Below are 23140 nucleotides of genomic sequence, written 5' to 3' on the forward strand. Positions count from 1 at the left end.
AGAGCGAGATCAGTTGATAGCCAGCATTGATTGTGACCAAGACTAAATAAAAGCTATTAACTATTCAACGGTGTTAAATTATATCTTTGGGGATATCATATCATACCCCTACAGCTTTTAATTAATTTGCACACCGACAGACTCGTCCTGCTAAGGTACTTGAGAATATCCTTTCAGGGTTCTTTCCTGCACATATGTGTTTTCTGATTTTCTATTTACAGTTTTTCAACAAACAACCGACCGGATTGACAGTACAAAAGACTAGTACTCATGTCGACGAAATCTGTTCGTCTATGAGAGAGAGCGAGAGGCAAACAGCTGGCGACACTTTTCGTTAGGCTTTTTTCACCCAGGTACCACCTGAAATGGAGTCTGGATGAACGTTCGCCAGGCCCTAGCGAAAAGATTAAAAAATGTAAATGTAATGCGCTTTTCAGAGGAAATTTAAAAAGAAGACATTATCTGGTGAGGATACTATGTCACCGGAAGATGAGGAAGCTTTTGCGAGAGCAAAAATACTCAAGGAAATAATCCGTTGATAATCTTGGCAATATAACTTGGGTTTTTTTTATTTTTTCTACACCGGCAGACTTGTCTTGCCAAGGTACTTGACAATATCCACCACTGCCGTTCAATTATTCTGTTAGGTTGTTTCGAGCTTCCTGTGGGCGACCTCGTCGGCAGGGTCGCAAGTCGGTCAGGACAGTTCTTGATATCTCCTGTTCTTTTGGGCATTCTCCTTTTCTATTGCCACAATACATGCCGCCATGCCGACAACCAGTTTCAGGTTGCGTACTTTGTACTCAACATTTTCGTTTAATTAAAAATTGTTTAGGTTGTTTGGTTTTCTGTTTGGCAACAAACCCAGCTGATTGACGGTAAGACCGTAGAACGCTCAGTTCGGATAAACTCTCAAAATTTTGGTCACACCGCAAATGCTAACGTTTTTCCGCTGGCGAACTCGTTTTTCGATCTGAGTAGTAGGCTTACTTGGAAACAATTGACTATTTTATAAACCACTTTCAAAAAAACAAAAAAATGTGTTTGGTATGCCTCAGATATACAAGATATACAAGGCCAAAAAAATATAACAGCATGGATTCAATAATTTTTTTTTATTTTAAAGGAATATTTTGAATTGGTTAATTTTTGTTTTGGCGGCTTAAAAGCCGATTTCACACCTGACTCTTCTGCTGCTAATCTTGACTACACTACCACGTTATTTGAAAAAGGTTTTATTAATTATTTTTTTAAAAGTGCTAAAAGGTTACAGTTTGATTACGCAGCCCTGAAATTTTTGGTATTTTTTAGCCCATTTTAAGCATAAATCTATTCTACACAAGTATCTCAAAATGTCGGATAAACATTACCAGGATATTGAGAAGAACTTTAATTAAATCTAAAATTGCTTTTCTACACGTTACAAGACGTATTTTTACTAAGAAGAAGTAAGGAACCAAGTAAAGAAACGTAGTATCGATTTTTCTTGAAAGGCTGGATAAGTGTTAAAATCTATTTTTTTCATTGAATTAAAAAACTTCATCTGCAGAAACCTGAAAATATATATGTTTGTGTATAAAACCATTGTCACGTATAATAATTCATAATCAAAAGAATCAAAAATACTTAAACGCATTACAAAATGTGTATCTCATGGATACAAACACATTAATCCTATTCCATTTACATATGTATTTACATATGTACATACAAGAAGATTTTTACAAATAAATACATATGTACGAATACGTTGTTCAAACATGCAGTTAAACTAAACTTCTGTTTATACACTTGTATAACCGAACATTAGCACTTTTACCTTCAAACAATACTTCAGCTTTTTACACTGGCAGAGCGTGTTATAATTTTAGTCATAAGTTTGAAAGTCAGGGAGATATTACCGAATCCATAAAGTCATTATTTACATATGTGTCTATGTATTTTCTTGATCAACATTAATAGTCGAGTCGATCCAGCCATGTCCGTGTATCCGTCCGCTTCAACGCAAACTTGTTGAAACTCCCAAAAAGTCTTATTTCTTGACGATAGTATGAAAGGCTTTATTGATTTGAAACATTATTATCAACAATATTTCTAAGTTTTTAACGTTAAACATTTACCTCATGATATATGTATGTAGTCATTTTTGACTATTTAAAAAATAGTCGAATCGATCATATAGAAAGAAGCGTAGAAATCGATCGAAATTAAAAATAATAATTAATATTAATAGTTAATAGATACGCCTAAATACGTAATCATAATATCGACCAGCACAAGCTAGAGTCTTCGTTTATTCGCTGCAAAACCGGTAATTTTTACGAATTTTTATTGGCGATACAAATAGTCTCAGTAAAATTTTTGTTTTCCCAAATGATAATACAACATTTAAGCAAAAATACTAAAATGTGAGTCAGATATGGGTAACCTCCGTCGGCACCTCAAAGGCATCACAGAGTCATCTGAATTGAAAAAATCGAGTTGCATTGTTTAAAGGACAAATTTGTCCAGGTAACGTTGTCGAGTTTTTTTTTTGTAATTTGTTTTCCGATTTTTAAGGGCTCTTGAAAGTCAAAAACCTCGACTTTCGCCCAAAGATCCGAGTTATTTGTTGTTGTAAAGATAATACATTTTCCAAAAAACAAAAAAAAAGTCGACAGCGTTAGCTGAGAACTATATTTTTAACGAGGATTTGGTTTTATAGCCTATTTAAATATCGTAATTTCTTTTTCAGATAAATTGAAATCCTTTGTTTTTGAAGAAATTCATCAGTAACCATGCCTGTGTACAACCAACTAGGTTGCATTTACGTTGCAGTGATAATGTGTGCAATGTTAGCTGCTGCAGTTGTAACATCAAGTGAAAATGAGGATGAATATTTAACACAAAAAGGTATTGTACATATTTTTTTTATAATTTGCATACGCCTAAAACGTTGGCTTTATTAATATAACCATTTAAAAATATTTTTTACAGTTACATTGAATAAAAATATTATAAAGCAAGCAAACTTCATTTATTCTAAATAAATAAATTTGTTGTTTCTCGAAATCTCCATAAAACAAAAATGATTAGAAAACAAAACAAAACAAGAGAGAACGCTATAGTCGTGTGCCTTGACTATTAGATACCCGTTACTGAGCTAAACAACTTAATATAAATATGCCTTCTTGTATGTTTTGACTCAGTCCACCAATTTGGCTAACTTGATTTGATTTGCATAGTTCTTGGGATATAGTTCGGTATTGACAAATGAAAACCATCGCAATTTCCTTTAAAAGAAATCCTTATCGAGAATTAACGTTGACTCTGTTGAGCACCTTGGCCAGCTGTTCCAAAGTCATCCGTTAGATGGCGCTATTGTATTGAAAGGCGGAAATGTAGGCGCTAGCCAGGCTTAAGCGTTTAATGGGTTTTTGGGCGTTAGAGTGGGGGTGGCAAACTTTTATTAGGCCAATCGATAGGTATTGACGAAACAAATACATATCAATTAAAATTTTCATAATAGCATCAAAACTGTGGCCACAGCTTGTGGCTTGTGGGCGTCAGAGGGGGCGTGGCACCATTTTGAAACAAACTTGCGCTGCGTAGGAACTCCTAAAATCTACATGCAAAATGCCAATCTTCTAGCTTTTATAGTTTCCGAGATCTCAGCGTTCATACGGACAGACAGACGGACATGGCTAGATCGACTCGGCTAGTGATCCTGAACAAGAATATATATACTTTATAGGGTCGGTATAAAAAAATATCGGCACGGCGGCGCCGGACAGACGGACATGGCTAGATCGACTCGGCTAGAGATCGTGAACAAGAATATATATACTTTATAGGGTCGGTATAAAAAAATATCGGCGCGGCGGCGCCGGCGTTCGGCGCCTTAGCATTTTGTTTGAAGCTTTTAAGTAATCGAATAAACGAATTGATATGTAATCAATGATCTCTACAAAAAGAAGCGTTAATTTGATTTTAATTTCCTGACATTTTATGTTTGTTTAATTATTGGTTAAGGAGTTTAATATAATTTCAATAAGGAAAATAAATAAAAATTGAAGAAATTAATTTAAAAATTTGTTTTTACTGCGTACGCTGCCGGCCGCCGACAAATTCGATGTTCAATTGTTCTTATGGGAGCTATATGATATAGTCGCCCGTTCCGGCTCGTTCCGATTTATATACTACCTGCAATAGAAAGACAAATTTTCAAGCAGATAGCTTTAAAACTGAGGGACTAGTTTGCGTAGAAACGGACAGACGGACATGGCTAGATCGACTCTCAGATGATGCTGATCAAGAACATATATACTTTATATGGTCGGAAATGTCTCCTTCACTGCGTTGCAAACTTTTGACTGAAATTTTATTTTTACAAAAAAAAGAGATTTGAGTATCTACTGTTGTAATTTATTCAATTAATTTATTTATTTAAAAAAATAAAAATTACACATTCAAAATTGATAAAATTAATAATTTATGACACCAAAATGTATGTATAATATTAAGGTTTTTTCTCGGATGTGAATGGACATTTTCTTTAACTTGGAATAATTACTTTTGTTTTTTAAAAATAACATAGTAGAGGCGTAGTGGAAAAACAAAAAAAAAATATTTTTCATCTGTTCGATCTAAAATGCAATCGAGTCCCGAGCTCGCTCTCATTGATAGATCTGGGGAGAAAGCAAAGTTACCATCGAACATGGTTCTCAGCAGCAATAGTATATGGAGAAAACACCCCAGCCTTAACAATAAGAGCGAGCAGAGCAGCAAGAAGTATTTACCACGGGATTAGATTACATGTTCGATCGAACATATGAAAAACTGTCTTTTTTCGTTTTCCCCCTACGTGGGCTCACTGGCAAAGTCCCTCGAGAGCGCGGGAAGACTAATGACGCCTCCATACAGATTCTTACTATATGCTCTCCACATAGTGTAAGAATCTATACAGAGGTTACATTAGCTGCTCCCCGAACATCTGTCAAAGCTCTGCTGAGAACCATATTCTAAGCTATTTTCGGTATCTTAACAGGGAGTTATCGCACCAGTCATAAACAATACGCTCTGATACTGATAAGGCCAGTAACTAAAGAGGTATTTCTGAGTTGTCAGCTATCCCTAAGCTCTTTGAAAAACTGTTTACTCATTTTCAGCACCTTTGAAGATTAATTATCTCAGTGTCATCACGGATTTATTAAATGTAGATCCACAACCACTAACCTATTAGAGCTCACTTCATTTGTGATAAAGGGCTTCAAAAGTAATTCTCAAACATAAGTCATTTACAATGACTTTATTAAAGCATTTGACTCTGTAAAAGACTTACTTTTTGTTTGGAAACTTGACCTGTTAGGGATTGCAGTTGATATCCACAAAGGGTTCTTTTTAAAAATTCTCCGTGTTACCTCCGGTGTCCCACAATGAAGCCATCTTTGTCCCTCAGTTATATTGTATTATGTTAAATTGTGCCTGGAGTATAAGGATATATTGCATTACATTACAATACAACTTTAAATATGTTCATATAACTTTTAAAACTGGTGCAGGGATGACTTTTTATCGTATCAATCCAAAACTAATATTTTCTGATCATATTTCGTCCATGATTAGTATAGCGTGAGACTTTGCTAGGTTTTATTAAGGGGGTATATACCTTTTTTTGTCGAAAAAAATAGGAAAGTTTAAATTTTTTTATGTATGTAACTATTGTTTTTATTAAATGAATGATTATATTTTCTGAAAGTTTAGATTGTTGACAATGTTTATGCAAAGATTTTATTTTATATTTAATAGTTTTTAAGGTGTGGCTGTTTCCCTTAAACGCCTTTTTTTTAAAGAGCCTTGCGGTGATAATTCCCCAGGACGAATGGGTCAACTGATACCGAAAAAATAAAAATATTTCATTAGTTTAAAGTAGTATCCTGTACTTGAACGAACGTTTTTAAAAAAATTTTTTTTTTGTGCATACGGGAACGTTTAATGCAAAAAAAGACGTTTTTGGACGCAAAAATTCTTACAAAACTATTTATTTCGGCGAAATTAAAATTTTTACATGAAAAAACGATCGTTCAAGTACTAATAAAATTCATTACGAACATTTAAAAAAAAATCGGTTCAGTAGTTTTTCGCCAATCCATATCACCGCAAAGTCATTTTTAAAAAAAACCATTTCGAGGTATTCGCGTTTAAAGTTTCAAGTTTGGGTTTGGGCGGGCACGAGGCGCGCGGCTAGGAGCGCTTTAATTTTTTTTCTACAGCTCAAATCTCTATGAAAATTTTGGGAAATATTCTCAAGAAGTTGTTCTTTAAGATAAAGCAAAAAAAAAAATCTCGATTTTTTGAAAATGAAAAAGGTATATACCCCCTTAAAGGTGGTCAACAGAATTCGATGTTTATTAAGTCATTAAAAATGTATTTATTTTGCTGGTCCATGGGATTCTGTAGTATGGGTCTACCGTCTGGAGTTTACAACCGTAGAATTATGCTCATCTATATCCCTGAGTTTAATAGCCCCGACTTGGTAGGTCGGCTTAACTTTTCTGTGCCAAGTAGATTAAATAGTAATTATATTGTCCTAAAATTGTATAAGTTTTACTTTAGAGGCAAATTTAACTTTCATTCACCCTTTGCAGTCGTCTGAAACTGATTATGCCAGATTATCTCACTTTTCAACGAAAAATGTTTTAACAGTAACCAAACGAACGCTTGATAAATTTTCGAAAAATACATGAGAACCAAGTCATATATTATGACTGCTCCAGTAATATTCTTTTTTTTCAGAGATCATACTAGAAAAGTCGTATCATGGGTTGATTCGAGAAAATGAAACACTGGTGGAAATAACTCCATTAATCAAGGTGGATGAAGAGAAAATTTGTAACTTTCATATTCTTAAAAAGCCATATCATGAGATTCCATTTGAGGTAAGTTTTGCGTGTAATTTTTGAGAAATTACTCTCAATTTATATTTCAGATTGAATTGGCTAACAACCTAGGCATATTAAAAGCACGCCGGACTTTAAATTGCGAAAAGCGCAAGAGCTATCACTTCGAAATTGTTGCGGTATACTGCGATGGAACACCTTCAAATACAGCCAATGTTCATATTACTGTTATTGACATAAATGAATATGCACCAACATTTTTGGAACCGTCTTATGTAACTGAAGTAGACGAAGGTCGACTTTATAACGAAATCTTAAGAGTCGAAGCTTCTGATAAGGACTGTACTCCACTCTTTGGCGATGTTTGCAAATATGAGATACTGAACAATGATGAACCATTCTCAATAGACAACGAGGGATCAATTAAAAACACTGAACCCCTTTCCCACAAGGTATCACATAACCACATCCTGTCCGTTGTTGCTTATGATTGCGCAATGAAAGAATCTTCCGCTATAATGGTTAGCATCAAAGTGCGCCGCGTATGTGAAACAAAATTTTTAGGCATGCCAGAACGCATTGATTATACCGTATGTATAACATAGACGTAATAATAATAATATAAGTTATTAAAATAACTATTCCTAGTCCGGTAGCACTGAAAGTCTTCAATTGTTTCCTAATGCTCGTCTGGACTTGTGTGATATTTCTTGCAAGAATGAAGACCTGAGTATTCATGCATCCATAGCGCTAAAGGTAAGCTTTTTATACCCTTGCAGAGGGTATTATAATTTTGGTCAAAAGTGTGCAACGCAGTGAAGAAGACATCTCCGACCCTATAAAGTATATATATTCTTGATCAGGATCACCTCCTGAGTTGATATAGCCATGTCCGTCTGTCCATCTGTCTGTCCGTCTGTCTGTTTCTACGCGAACTAGTCTCTCAGTTTTAAAGCTATCGAATTGAAACTTTGCACACACCCTTCTTTCCTTTGCACGCAGTATATAAGTCGGAACGGCCGGGATCGGCCGACTATATCCTCTAGCTGCCATATAACTGATTGATCGGAAATGCCATAACTCTGCTGTTTGTTGAGTTAGGAAGTTGGGTTTTATATTTGGGTTTTATATTTGGCCAATTAATCCGACCTATCAAATTTCATAAGGATCGGCCGACTATATTCTATAGCTGCCATATAACTGAACGATTGGAAATGCCATAACTTTGGTGTTTTTAAAGTTAGGAAGTTGGGATTTTTTATGAGTATTAAGAATGCATCATATGAATAATTTTGGAGAATATAATTTGCAGAATATTCTGCAAGGGTATTTCAACTTCGGCCCCGCCCGAAGTTAGCTTTCCTTTCTTGTTTTTTAATAATATCTATCGCTGCGAATAATTTTTGAATCGATCTGAGATTGTGCAGCTATGTTGTTTTAAAAAAAGTTCGGTCTGATTCCTTGGACTCTCACAGCTGCCTTTAATTAGGGGACGCTCTTTCCAATCAGTATTTAGCCTTGTATATTCAAAACTGAATATATTATAGGATTTCCCTTTAACATATGGATAGGGTGTGCCAACCATTTGCTTAAATTTCTTCTGAGGTTCGTAACGTAATGTTTGGGACTTATCTAAAATTAAAAAAGTATTTTTTAAATCGTAAAAAAATATCTTATCTCCAGCTATATGCGTATCAAATAAAAAACTTTTTAACGTTACAAAACGTTACAATCGCACCTACAACTCAAATAATTTCTGATATCGATTTTTCTGACAAAAAATGATTAAACACTCGACTTAATAATAAATTTCCCCACCGTTGATGCTTGGTAATAAAATCCCCTCCAGCCAAAAATTTCGGGCCCAGAGAGATCAGTAACTGGTCGAAGTCGTTTTTTGTACAGGAACAGCGACGCTATTTTAAGGACACCACCATTTGTATTAACATCGAGACTAGTTAGTTGTAAATCAGTTCTCGCTGTGGGCTCATTCTGAATGTGGAGAATGTTGGCCTTGATAAGGATAGCAAAACCACCTTTAGCGGTGTTGATAGGGTGATTAGCATTGTGTTGGTGTTGGTCATAACCAGGTAGCTGTCGCTATTAAGGAAAAGGCGACTTTCTTCTTTACAAGCCCTCTTGCATTCTATAATCTGATTTTAGGATTGACACTTTCATTTCCTAGAATTTAGAACCTGTACTAGATCACGAAAAGCTATGTTTAACTTATTTTTTGCCATCAAAATGATTAATTCTTGCCCAGTGTCCGAATTGCTCATAAACTGGCTTCGAGCGTAGAGCGCGAAATTTTTGTTTTTATACCCTTGCAGAGGTTATTATAATTTTAGTCAGCAATTGCAACGAAGTTAAGAAGACCTTTACGACCCTATAAAGTATAGAATATATATATATTCTCGATCAGCATCACCAGCATCGCTATGTCCGTCCGCTTCTACGCAAACTTGTCAGTATAAAAGCTATCTTCTTGAAAGTTTCCCAAAAGTTGTCTTCTATTGCAGGTAGTATTTAAGTCGGATCGGGCGACTATATCATATAGCTCCCATAGGAACAATCGGCAAATTTTTTTAAAACAAGGAAGCAAACTTTAAAAGCCCGATGTTTATATACACTTGCAGTTATTACAAATCGACTACATTTCGATTTCTATGCCTATATTACAAAAAACTATGAAGCTATGTCGATTTTGCGCTGCATTTTGCCATCGTTTATATGGCAGCTATATGACGATGGCGAAATACAGACCAAAATCGATATTGCCTCATTGTTTTTAGAAATATAGGCATAGAAATTGAAATGTAGTTGTTCTGTAATAAATGCAAAAACTTCGGCTTGCCCAAGATTGCTCCCTTTCTTTTTTGATTTAAGACAGGAATTACGAGCTCTAGCCTGTCCATAACCGGGAACCTTAAAGATCGAGACGATGTGGGACATATTTCATAAGTCCGCCATTTTAAAACATGCCACCTTCAAATACATCCGCAGGGCCACGATGATTGTTTAATTATATAAATACTAGCTGTACCCGGCGCGACTTCGTTCGCTTAAAATTAGTTTTGAGTACGGTTGTCAAGACTTTCCCATTTCCACACCACCCCTGAGGTAGAGAAATTGGCGCGTTTTTTTTAATGTGGTATCTCCAATTAGACCTATTCCACTGAAACTTTCTAGGTTTAATAATGTTAATTAATATGATTACTTTAAAACCTCTGTGTAAACAACATTTTTAGAAGATCCTTCAGGAGCGAGAATAATAAGGCTACTGGCAGAGCTTTAGCGCAGGCAGCTTTTGTCCTGCACCAGCAGCTGTGTTTATGTTTATGTTTTTGAGTGCAATAAATTGACTAGAAATATTAAACATACATACTTATATTGGATAAACACATACATTCTTAAATAGTATTATGTATATTAAAGTCTAAATGTTTGCACAACACGAGTAACGGGTATAGCGAATAGCTTTCTTTGAAAGGAGTTATCTTTGCCGGGCAATTGCAACTGTGTACAATGTAAATACATTATGTATATGCTTACATACATACACACATACGCCATTGTTTGACTCAGACCTCCAATTTGGCTAACTTGATTTTATTTGCATAGTTCTTGGGATATAGTTCGGTATTGACAAATGAAAACCATCGCAATTTCCTTTAATAGAAATCCTTATCGAGAATTAACGTTGACTCTGTTGAGCACCTTGGCCAGCTGTTCCAAAGTCATCCGTTAGATGGCGCTACCACGGGCCATGAAAGGCGGAAATGTAGGCGCTAGCCAGGCTTAAGCGTTTAATGGGTTTTTGGGCGTTAGAGTGGGCGTGGCAAACATTTATTAAGCAAATCGATAGGTATTGACGAAACAAATACATATCAATTAAAATTTTCATAATAGCACCAACTGTGGCCACAGCTTGTGGCTTGTGGGCGTCAGAGGGGGCGTTGCTCCAGTTTGAAACAAACTTGCGCTGCGTAGGAACTCCTAAAATCTACATGCAAAATGCCAATCTTCTAGCATTTATAGTTTCCGAGATCTCAGCGTTCATACGGACAGACAGACGGACAGACGGAGAGACGGACAGACGGACATGGCTAGATCGACTCGGCTAGTGATCCTGAACAAGAATATATATACTTTATAGGGTCGGAAACGCTTCCTTCTACCTGTTACATACTTTTGCACGAATACAATATACCCTTTTACTCTACGAGTAACGGGTATAACTATCTTTTGATATTAAATACTCGGCGCTTGCCAAGCAAATTAAATAACAATCAACCTTGATATTGGCACACGCTAATGCAAGATAATGACCAAAATTAAAAACAAAAGTTTCGCTTAGATGTTTTACTTTATATATAAAGTTAATATTCCTTTTTTTCAAACAATTTTCCAGACAAAACACATTTCATTTGGATGCGATCGGGACATATCAAATTGCTCTGCAAGTCAAAAAATGAAAGACCTTTTGCCGCATGGTGCTGAATGGACTAAAGAGTTGAGCTATGACGAAGGTGTGGAACCTATATTCCATTTTGATGGCTCCACTGGAGTTGTAGTCCCTGACACTGTTATTGACCATTACGATTTCTCAACACGTGCTTTTACAATCCTTACAATGTTCCGGCATAATAGTCAAGGGGTGGCTAATAAACATGTTAAGGAGCATATTGTCTGCAGTGCTGACGACCACAAAATGAACCGTCATCATATGGCATTGTTCGTTCGGAATTGTCGTCTTATTCTTTTATTAAGGAAAAATTTTAATGATGGTGATCTAAATATCTTCAGTCCTGCTGAATGGCGTTGGAAAATCCCTGAGGTTTGCGACAACGAGTGGCATCATTATGTTCTGAATGTTGAAGACCCGGCAAAGGTTGATTTATTTATTGACGGCGTTCGTTTTGAGAGTTCTATTGAGGATCGTCATAGCAATCCGGAGGTAATTGACGATTGGCCCTTACACGCAGCCCATGGAGTTAACACCTCTTTAGCTATTGGTGCTTGTTACCAAAGTTTGGAAAATCGATTGAAACATGGTTTTAATGGAGATATTTCTGAAGTAAAAGTCACTCTCAATGGTGTTTTGACTTTTGAAGACATTAAATGTGGAACCACCTGTGCTGAGCACTTATTATCACCTAAGTTACTGCAAATAAAAAATAAAAATTCCGACTCTGTAAACGCCCAGATCCAAGCAAACCTTCAAATGAACGAAATCTATATCGATGGCAAAACAAAACACGATGTTGAACAATTGATGCGCAAAATCCAGTATATCAATATTAAGCATAACCCAACAGTAGGTCGTCGTAACATTGAAGTGCGCACAACTCTGACGTGTAGTAATGAAAGTTCCCTTCGTCTGCCGCCAATTGAGACTTATATTATGGTTAACGAACCGATAGCTTCACTCGGCATCGATATTGATGTCGGTTCGGCGTCGGTAAATGAAAATATAAATGCAACTTTGAAAGTTAATATTAAAAAATTCAAATCAATATTACAGCTGGAGACCTCTGATCAAGATCCCCAATCCGATTCCACCAAAGTATCAATATCAGGTAATTAAAGCTGAATTTTTTTTCTTTGTTTTATTTTTGTTAGAGTTAAGGAAGATTTATTGAGCTTAAGCAGTTTACGACCTTTTTTAAAATTATATTATATTATTATATTATTATTATATTATATTAGTAATATAGGCATAGAAATCGAAATGTAGTCGTTTCATAATAACTTGCAAGGGTATATAAACTTCGTCTTGCCGAAGTTTGGTTTCTTTCTTGTTCCAAGAGGCTCATTTCTTCAGTGAAACTACCAGAGTAGGTATACAAAGTAACCTTAGTTTTACAGAGTATTATTAACATATGTCTTAGGCTTTCTTAAGATTTATATGGTATAAAGTCGTCTGATTTTAACAAAATTTTCTATTGTTACTATGGGAGCTATATGATATAGTCATCAGATCCGGGTCGTTTCCACTTATATACGACCAGCAAAAAGAAGAAATCTTTTGAGAAACTTTTATCCTGATCGACTCCTAGATATACTCTCCTAGTCATGCTGATCATGAATACATATACTTTATGATGCCAAATTTTATATTTTTCTTATATCTGGAAAAGGGATGGTCCAGAATTGATGGCCGAAGGGATGAGTAACCTTTTTATACCCGTTACTCGTAGAGTAAAAGGGTATATTGTATTCGTGCAAAAGTATGTAACAGCTAGAAGGAAGCGTTTCCGACCCTATAAAGTATATATATTCTTGATCAGGATCACTAGCCGAGTCGATTTAGCCATGTCCGTCTGTCCGTCTGTCCGTCTGTCTGTCTGTCTGTCCGTATGAACGCTGAGATCTCGGAAACTATAAAAGCTAGAAGATTGGCATTTTGCATGCAGATTCTAGGAGTTCCTACGCAGCGCAAGTTTGTTTCAAAAAGGTGCCACGCCCCCTTTAACGCCCACAATCGCTTATATACGATTTTAAAAATTTAAATATTTCGGAAAAGTAAAAATGCAGTTTTATTGTGTTTATCAATACCTATCGAAATGTAGAAGAAATTTTTCAAATCGGACCATTCGTTAAAAAGTTATGCGTGATCAAAGTTTCTATCTCCATCTCCCTCGCACTCCCTTTAGCTGAGTAACGGGTATCTGATAGTCGGGGCACCCGACTAAAGCGTTCTCTCTTGTTTATTTATATAAAGCTCGAAACATTGCTTACGTGGCAGAAGTAACAGTCGGCAGTGGTTCATATGGTTGTTGTTTTGTTTCACCCTAATCGTGTATACTCTTCCGATTCAGGCGTAGCACAAGTTTTCTATATTAAATTATATTATTGTTGCTTATTTTATATTATTGGTAGATTTATAATAATATGTATAATATATATATATATATTTATACAACATTTGTATATATAAATATTTTTTTAAAAGCCCAATCACATGTTTCCAGGAACTTCAAATAAATTGGTATCGTATCAAGAAATTAAATTGGGCGTGCACATATTGGACAAAATCAGCATTGACTCGCTTTCCAAGAACACCGGCAAAATAGAACAGAAAAATTATCTGGACTCCTGCAGCGTTGTTGTATTTCCCTCTTTAAATCCGGATCATGAAGACATTCAAATTGATGGGGACGAGTCATTGTCATCTACCATGGATATTAAGACAAATATAAATAAAGATGGAGTCGAAATGATAGGAAAGGACACCATTCACAACTATTTGAACGTGTTACGGTCCCTTGTATACAGTAATAAGAAACCAGCATACTATTTGAATCGAGTGTTTAAGCTTTCTTGTGCTCAGCTTAGCTCTCAGTACAAAAGTGCGGAATATACACTCACTCTCACTGTATTGCATCCTAAACAGACATTGTTTAAGTCTACAAATTTGCCAATTTCGTCGGCTTTATCTAACGTTGGCAATACCAACACTGAAACAACTTATCACCTAAAAAGTGGATCGATAAGTGACATTGAAAATCAGGCAACTGGTGGGTTTTTAATACAGAGATGATTCGAAAGATAAGATATATTTAATATCCATAATTTTGTTTTACAGATTCTAAGATATATTCATATTCTTTGTTACACACAAATGATGTGCAAGAACCGAAATCTCACATTCATTCCTTCGTACACAAAGGTAAATTGAAATTTCTAATAGAATATACAAAAATAGTAGTAGTAGTATTTTTACTTTTAAAAACTGATAATTTGATTTTAATTAACGCAAATTATTTTAGCTGAAGGATCACACCTTACAATGCTTATAATTCTTGTAAGTGTTTTTTTGGCCGTTTTGCTCTGCGGCGTTTCGATTGCACGTTTGAAAAACAACCAGAAATATGCTGATCGGCACCAACCATGTCCAAAAGTAAGTATATAAATTAAATATGTAATACTGAATTTAATGGGGCCAGAGGACCAGAGTCTATACCCCAGAAATTTATACAAGTAAAGTATATATGTTCTTAACCATAATACGCAATCTAGCTTTATTCGTCTGTCCGTGCAATTTTACACAAACTAGTATCTTAGTTTTAAAGCTAACTGGATGAAAAACTACAAACTATCGTTGGTTTCCAATATATACGCAAATAAATATGTTTTAAATCTCAAGATACATATATTTTTTAAGAATTCAAAAGTAATTTTCTATTTTATAAAACTTAAAAAAAAAAAATTTTTTATATATATTTTTAAATTTTAATTTAATTCAAACCGTAATTCCATTGCATTTAAATATTATCAAATCCAAAAGCACAAAAAAAAATAAAAACAACAATGTTATACTTTTTTAAATTTTTTCCCGATTGTTCCTACTGGAGCTATATGATATAGTCGCCCGATCCGTCTCGTTCCGTTCTATATACTATCTGCAATAGAAAGACAACTTTGGATAAAAACATGAAGAAACATGCAAATATATTTAAAACCAATTTTACAAATTTTAAAAACGTTTTAAGCTGCATACTTAAGCGCTAAAAATCTCATATCCTTTATAAGTTCGGAAATGTGTCCTTCGCTGAGTTACAAAGTCCTGACCAAAATTATAGTACCCATAGATAGGAAGTAAAAATTACTTAGAATATGGGAACAGATAATTTAATAATTATTAATAATGAATAATTTCTAGATCGTTGATGATGGCTTAGTTTGGGATGATTCAGCTTTGACTATAACTATAAATCCAATGCAAACAGATGCTGCATCAGAAGAAAGTTCAGAATCGGAAAATTCGGACTCAGAAGATGAAGAAGGTACAGTAATATTTTATAATTTATATTTTTTATATTAATGTTGATTCATTTTATCAGCTTTAAAGGACGGGTTCGCTCACATCAATCAACTTGAATGGGATAACACCAATATTTTTCAACAGTGAATTACGTAATATATTTTTTCTTAAAACTGGAACTAAAATATGTAAATGTGCTTTTAAAATATAAACTACTAAATCAACAATTATCCAAAAGTTAAATCAGTTCAAATGAGAGTCCGCATATATGCATGCACACATAATTGTAAAGACGCGCATTTATATATGATTTTGCAAAAAATGTTTATTTTGCAATTGTACGATTGTAAAAACTAAGTCAGTGGACGTGCGCAATACACCACATTGCATGTACATGTAATATTAGCACGAACACAAATTATAGTTAAGGTATAGTACAATTATTGTATAACCAACGTCGCTAGATCCATAATAAAAGCATATAGACACATATATATATATATATATATATATATATATAAGACCTATTTAATTTATTGTTTGTCAACCCTCACTTAAGAATGTAAACTGCACATGTCTAACAATCTTCAACTGCATTCTTTCGCTAATGCATAGAAGGAGGTTTCTCCGTCCCCATATTTTAAGCTTAATATTTAATTACTAAATATTCCAAAAGGAATCGAAATAGCCAAATCAATTGAGTTATTTAATAAAGCAATGTTGTTATGGACTTATTATTTTACAAATTAAAAACTTAGGTTAAGAAACATATCGAAAAGTGTAAGCATTTTATTTTTAAACCGACCATGAAAGCTCTACGTTTTTGAAAAGATGTACTATTAAAAACATATTTTTTATTTATTCATTCAAAATTCATTTCTTTCAAAAAAAAAAAACAAAAAGTATTAGATAGTTTATTTTTTGGTGAAGAAGGTTACGGACAATCCAAATCCAAAAACAGGAAAAGGTGATTTTTTGGCCCAACCAAAACTATATACCAATACGGTATGTTTATAAAAAAAAAGGTTGTTTTAGGCACGGATGTTTTAATGAAATTAAACATAGCAGATAAAATTATTTAAAAGGATCGGTATAAAACACGAAAAGATAAAAGAGAGTTACTTTAAAGGTAACCAAATTCGTTTCTGTTAAACTTTTAGGTGAAATAATATTTATAATTTTAAAAGCTATTTTAAACCTATTTAGCAAGTGCGTTTGTGTTCCCTGCCTGAAACTAGATTTAGATCCGTAACCCAACTCTCCGAAAGAAATCCTACGCTATATTTTGTACATTTTCATTGGTTAAATGAAAAATTAACTTAGAAAATCACGAACTGTGGTTTACTTAAAAAAGCAAGCGCTGTCAAATTATTTTAAAGGTTCAAAAAAATCCCGATTTTCCTAAAAAGTTTTTTTTTTTATTTACTGCCATTGATCAGTACATTTTGCGTATACTGTAACAGTCACTTTCATAGCTAGAGCATCAACCTGTCAAAACAAACTTAAGTTTTTGACTTCGCAAAATATTAATTATTTTGTTTTCCTTTGCAGGGTATTCTAATTTTAGTCTTAAGTTTGTAACGCGGTGAAGGAGACATTTCTGACACATATATGTATACAGGGGTGGTCAAAAGTATTTGCATATTTCTTATGAGTAAGTACGTGTAATTTGTGCAAATATTTTTGACCACCCCTGTATATATGTATATTTGATCAGCATCTCATCAGTTTAGGTGATGTAGCCATGTCCGATTGTCCGGCTATTTCTATGTATACCGCTTGCGAGCTTAGTTTAAGAGCTAGAGATTTGAAACTTTCACAATCGTCTTTTTATATGTGTACGCATATCAAGTTTGTAAAGCCTGATCGGACGTCTATATGCTATAGCTGTTATAGGAACGATCGGGTCAAATAAAAAAAAAAAATGTTTTATTAACAAAACTTTCCATATCGTATTTGTTTTGTGTAAACTAATCATGTTAAAAAATCTGGCCGATCGAACTACTGTATTATATAGCAGCTTAAGGAACGATCGGGAAAACGTTTTTGCTTTGGAATAGTAATGCGTAAATATCGCCTTTTAAGATGGTTTTATATTATTTCGGCTCCATCCCTTGAGTTAACTGTCATAAAAAGCGCCCTGCACACTTTCATTAATTGTCACACATAAGGAATGTCTTATTTTATAGCGTAGTACTCAGATCGACGAAAACTGTACGCCAGTCGTGAGAGAGAGCGAGAGGCAAACAGCTGGTGTTCACTTTTCGTCAGGCTTTTTTTCACCTCGGTAATCAGAACGATGAAAAAAATACCAGAAAATTACTTCGCGTTGCCAACCACCTGAAATGAACTTTTGGCGAGTCCTAGCGCAAAGATTAAAAAATGTAATCTTTTAGCGTGCGTTTCTCACTAAACTTTTTAAATAAATGAAGGGAAAAAATCAAAAAACCCGCAAAAGTCGATTGCAGGAGCTTTCATATGAGGACAAAATAACATTAATACTATCTGGGGTGCCTCTTGTCAGAGCAAAGTGTTTCTTAGATCAAAAATGAACGAAAAAAAATAATAAAAGTGCAGCATAAACTTTAAATTAGCAAATAATTATCAGTAAATTAAAAAACAACTGTTAAATTTAAATTGAATTGTTTTTTAATTTTTTTGTACAGCGGCAGACTTGTTTTGCCAAGGTAGTTTATAATATCTTTTAAAGGCTCTTTCCCGCATATTCGATATTTGAGAGCTGATTGACAATAAGACCGTAGTTCGCTTAGTTCGGATGAACTCTCGAAATTTTGGACACTTTAATCATTTTGGTAAAAACTTTAATCATTCCAGATGATTAAAGTTTTTACGCCAGCGGACTCGTTTGTCGATCTGAGTACTAGGCTTTTACGAAAAAAAAAACGGTGCCAAACCTTTGTAACGATGTTCCGTCCGAGTAAGTACACATGCATTCATCAGAATTTTTCACAAACGGTGTACACACACATATTATTGTTAAATTAACGGCGAAACATAGAATTTAATGCAAAACGAAGTCTAATTAAAGATAATATATGTATGCATGTATGCAGTTTCAGTTTTGAATTATGTAGAATAAGGGAGGTTCCCCAAACACAACTGTGCACAGTTAGAATGCAATTATCATAGTTTTACACATACATACATACATACATATATGTAAGTAATGACAAGACTATTTTCCCGCTAATATTTATAATCTTTATTTTTCGGAATTATTCACGTTCATTGATAAATATTAATTCCCGCTGATATTTATAATCTTTATTTTTCGGAATCACTCCTGTTCATTGATTAATATTAATTCAAAATCCGTTTATCGGATTTAATATTATTCCGGATTCCGTTGGAATTCTGTTCGAGTCTGTTAAGAATTCATTAATGCAAACTTACATAAATATTCTACAAGAGAATAGCAGAATTGACGGCGCTATGCACAGAATGCCGACCTTGAAATTCGAATCCGCTGCGTAGCCCGCTGCATAACTCGGCCTTGGTCAGCGGGACAAGCGTAGGACCGCTGACATAGCGCCTCGTGCCCGGTGTATTCCCCAACCACTCAGAAATTCGGGTTTTCAGACTGCTAATTGGAAGAATTACATCTGGTCTTGCAACATTTTTGGGTTCTATGCTAACTCCTCACTCCCTTAAGTGACTTCTTCAGCGTAGATTTTAGTACAACAGCTTTGAACTTGCTCTGGCAAAGAGAAGAGGGACACCGAATCAATTTATAAAATAACTAGCAGGGTGCCCGCAGCTTCGCTTGCGATGGATAACCCCAATATCCTACTTTTCTTATGTAATAAGTATGTGGACATGGGGCAGACCACGTGTTTGCCATTCAATAGAAGACATAAAACACTGTACTTCACCAAACAATTGGCCTTTAATCAACAGCGCCATTAATGTTTTAACTTTTAAATGAAAGACTCGAGATATCAGGTCATGACGATTCTGAGGTTTTTGGCCTGGAAACAACTCATTCGTTATTTCCTCCCATTTAGGGTTACAGGTAAATGTTATTAAAATATCAGGTCGGCCATGATGTCGAACATAAGTCATAGCATCCTGGGTCTTTTCATGCATATATCGAGGAGAGCCTGTAAAAGTGGAAGGTAAAATCACCATCTGACCAAGTTGAGTCATATCTGCATCTCCCCTACCTATAGCGTCTTGAAGATGTACATACATATGTAACTTTCTGCTCCCAACTTTTTTTGATTTGCTCGAATATAATTAAACCGTTCTGTTTCCATTTTTGCACTCATATCAACCAAAAATTGATTAAACAGAGCTCTATAATAATGCAAGTGATTGACTTCAGTCTCCCTAAGAATTATTCGATAACTGTAAAAGCTTAATGCATTTACAGTCTTCTTTAGATAATTTTTTGTTAACGGATCCCGTTGGGGAATATTTATGGAATATCCATCATATCCGTGGCAAAAAATTAATGGATATTGTAGACAGTCATAAGATCGGTAAAGTTCACTTTGCTATTATGACTCTCTATAAAAATGTCCCGACTTGGAAATTGTTGATCAACTAATACCAAACCCACTTCATTTGTTTGAGGTGCATTATAACGACCTCTATGAGCATTTGCTGGCTTTTTATCAGCGTTAATGACCATTTTGAAGTCTTTGCAATCTTTTGGGTCACCAATAACTATAAACTAATGTCTACAGATATTAAAACCGTATTAAAGCTCATTTTATATTTTTAAGGAAGCGTACGGAAATGCAAGGCAGAGAGAGAGGGAGGGAGATGGAATCATTTGTTGACAATTTGTATGAAAATGCAGAGAGAGATAGCAATATGCAGGCAGAAAACGTATGATGCTTATGGAGACACTTAAACTCGATAAAAGATCGACTTTTTGCTTAGTTTCTTTGTTTAGAAGATAGCTAGAGCTTTGGTGAAACCATCAAATGAATCGTTAAAGCTTAAGGAAAAACTTTACCGAAGGAATTTTTGATACTCAGTTTAGAAGTGCCATTTTTCGACGTTTGAAGATATTTTTGGCTAAATTGTAATTTCAGAACGGGTGTTAAAAATAGTAAAAAGCCTTAAATCTAAGCGGTCAAATTTTTTAAACATTTATAATGTCTTAACCTTTTTTTAGGCGAAAACACGGATTCGATTGCTAAAACGGTTTAGCGTCCAGAATTTTTGAAAGGAAAATTGACCTTTTTTCCAATTGGAATCGATTGGGGCCACTTGGGGAGCCCCAATAAATCTTAGCAAATCAGTTTAAAGTTATTAGAATGTAATAAAAATGCATATTAATATTGTTAACCAGTGGTTTTGGCTGTGCGTTGATTCCCAGTTTTCTTACTGATAGCTTTATATATAGAGATGATGACTGCCCCCTGCCCTTTTCACAAAGCCCAGCGGCTTGAACGCTTTGACAGGGTTTATTCGTGTGTGTTGCTGGTATAATTTAATTTTAATTTATTGTTAATTTATTGTTAAGTTTAATTCAGTTTTAAGTTTTTAATTTTAAGTTTTAACAAGAAAGAAAAGCTAACTTCGGGCGGAGCCGAAGTTGAAATACCCTTGCAGAATATTCTGCAAATTATATTCTCCAAAATTATTCATATGATGCATTTTTAATACTCATAAAAAATCCCACCTTCCTAACTTTAAAAACACCAAAGTTATTTCATTTCCGATCAATCAGTTATATGGCAGCTATAGGATATAGTCGGCCGATCCTTATGAAATTTAATATGTCGAATTGATTGGGCAAAAATAAAACCCATAGAAAATCCCAACTTCCTAACTTTACAAACACCAAAGTTATGGCATTTCCGATCAATCAGTTATATAGCAGCTATAGGATATAGTCGGCTGATCCTTATGAAATTTGGTACGTCGCATTGATTGGCCAAATATAGAACCCACAGAAAGTCCCAACTTCCTAACTTAACAAACAGCAGAGTTATGGCATTTCCGATCAATCAGTTATATGGCAGCTATAGGATATAGTCGGCCGATCCCGGCCGTTCCGACTGACAGACGGACATGGCTATATCAACTCAGGAGGTGATCCTGATCAAGAATATATATACTTTATAGGGTCGGAGATGTCTCCTTCACTGCGTTGCACACTTTTGACCAAAATTATAATACCTTCTGCAAGGGTATAAAAAGAGATCAAGATCAGCCGCCGCACAATTATTGTACTACACAGAATCAGAGAGAGAGAGAGAGAGAGTGAGACAAAGCGAGAGAATGCATTCGGTGTTCAATGCTTGTGTATAATTTGTTGGAATTATTATTCCTACTTTAGGCTAATGTAACTTTTTTTAGAATTGACCTAGAGCTTCAGTAAAACCACCATTTGAATCCTTAAAGTATCAGGATTCCCTCGATTAATTTTCATATTGCTAATTGACTTAGATCAGTGTTTTTTTGCCGTTTGGAAAAAATGAGGAAGATTCTTAGATTTTCAAAGATCGATAAAAAATAGTAAACATTAAAATATCGAATATTAAATTAAATAGAAACTTTATTATGTAGATTGATTAACGCGTTTAGCGTCCAGATTTTTATACCCTTGCAGAGGGTATTATAATTTTGGTCAAAAGTGTGCAACGCAGTGAAGGAGACATCTCCGACCCTATAAAGTATATATATTCTTGATCAGGATCACCTCCTGAGTTGATATAGCCATGTCCGTCTGTCCGTCTGTCTGTTTCTACGCAAACTAGTCTCTCAGTTTTAAAGCTATCGAGTTGAAACTTTGCACACACCCTTCTTTCCTTTGCACGCAGTATATAAGTCGGAACGGCCGAGATCGGCCGACTATATCCTATAGCTGCCATATAACTGATTGATCGGAAATGTCATAACTCTGCTGTTTGTTAAGTTAGGAAGTTGGGACTTTCTGTGGGTTCTATATTTGGCCAATCAATCCGACGTACCGAATTTCATGAGAATCGGCCGACTATATCTTATAGCTGCCATATAACTGATTGATCGGCAATGCCATAACTTTGGTGTTTGTAAAGTTAGGAAGTTGGAATTTTCTATGGGTTTTATATTTGGCCAATCAATCCGACCTACCAAATTTTATAAGGATCGGCCGACTATATCTTATAGCTGCCATATAACTGATTAATCGGAAATGCCATAACTTTGGTGTTTGTAAAGTTAGGAAGTTGGGATTTTCTATGGGTTTTATTTTTGCCCAATCAATTCGACATATTAAATTTCATAAGGATCGGCCGACTATATCCTATAGCTGCCATATAACTGATTGATCGGAAATGAAATAACTTTGGTGTTTTTAAAGTTAGGAAGGTGGGATTTTGTATGAGTATTAAAAATGCATCATATGAATAATTTTGGAGAATATAATTTGCAGAATATTCTGCAAGGGTATTTCAACTTCGGCTCCGCCCGAAGTTAGCTTTCCTTTCTTGTTTTTATAGAAATTGGGGTTTTTTTGCCACTGGAAGAAAATGGG

The 23140-nt window shown here is 34.8% G+C and overlaps 1 protein-coding gene across 2 annotated transcripts; it reads left to right on the forward strand.

Annotated features, from left to right (window-relative positions):
- Window positions 1–1312: 1312 nt before the first annotated feature.
- Window positions 1313–17591, forward strand: LOC108049779 (calsyntenin-1). 2 transcript variants are annotated; one of them, XM_044460597.1, is made up of 12 exons: window positions 1313–1448; window positions 2735–2892; window positions 6775–6917; window positions 6968–7468; window positions 7527–7634; window positions 11290–12339; window positions 12403–12457; window positions 13853–14398; window positions 14467–14550; window positions 14651–14781; window positions 15544–15667; window positions 15725–17591. In XM_044460597.1, the coding sequence occupies exons 2-12, from the start codon at window positions 2778–2780 to the stop codon at window positions 15790–15792; spliced, it is 2925 nt and encodes a 974-aa protein (XP_044316532.1). In that variant the 5' UTR covers window positions 1313–1448; window positions 2735–2777; the 3' UTR covers window positions 15793–17591. The 2 variants fall into 2 exon arrangements, with proteins under 2 accessions (XP_044316532.1, XP_044316531.1); XM_044460596.1 differs by having other exon boundaries at window positions 1314–1448; window positions 11290–12457.
- Window positions 17592–23140: the final 5549 nt, after the last annotated feature.

This window comes from Drosophila rhopaloa, unplaced genomic scaffold (assembly GCF_018152115.1).
Source record: "Drosophila rhopaloa isolate 14029-0021.01 unplaced genomic scaffold, ASM1815211v1 contig_203, whole genome shotgun sequence".
Lineage (NCBI taxonomy): Eukaryota > Metazoa > Arthropoda > Insecta > Diptera > Drosophilidae > Drosophila > Drosophila rhopaloa.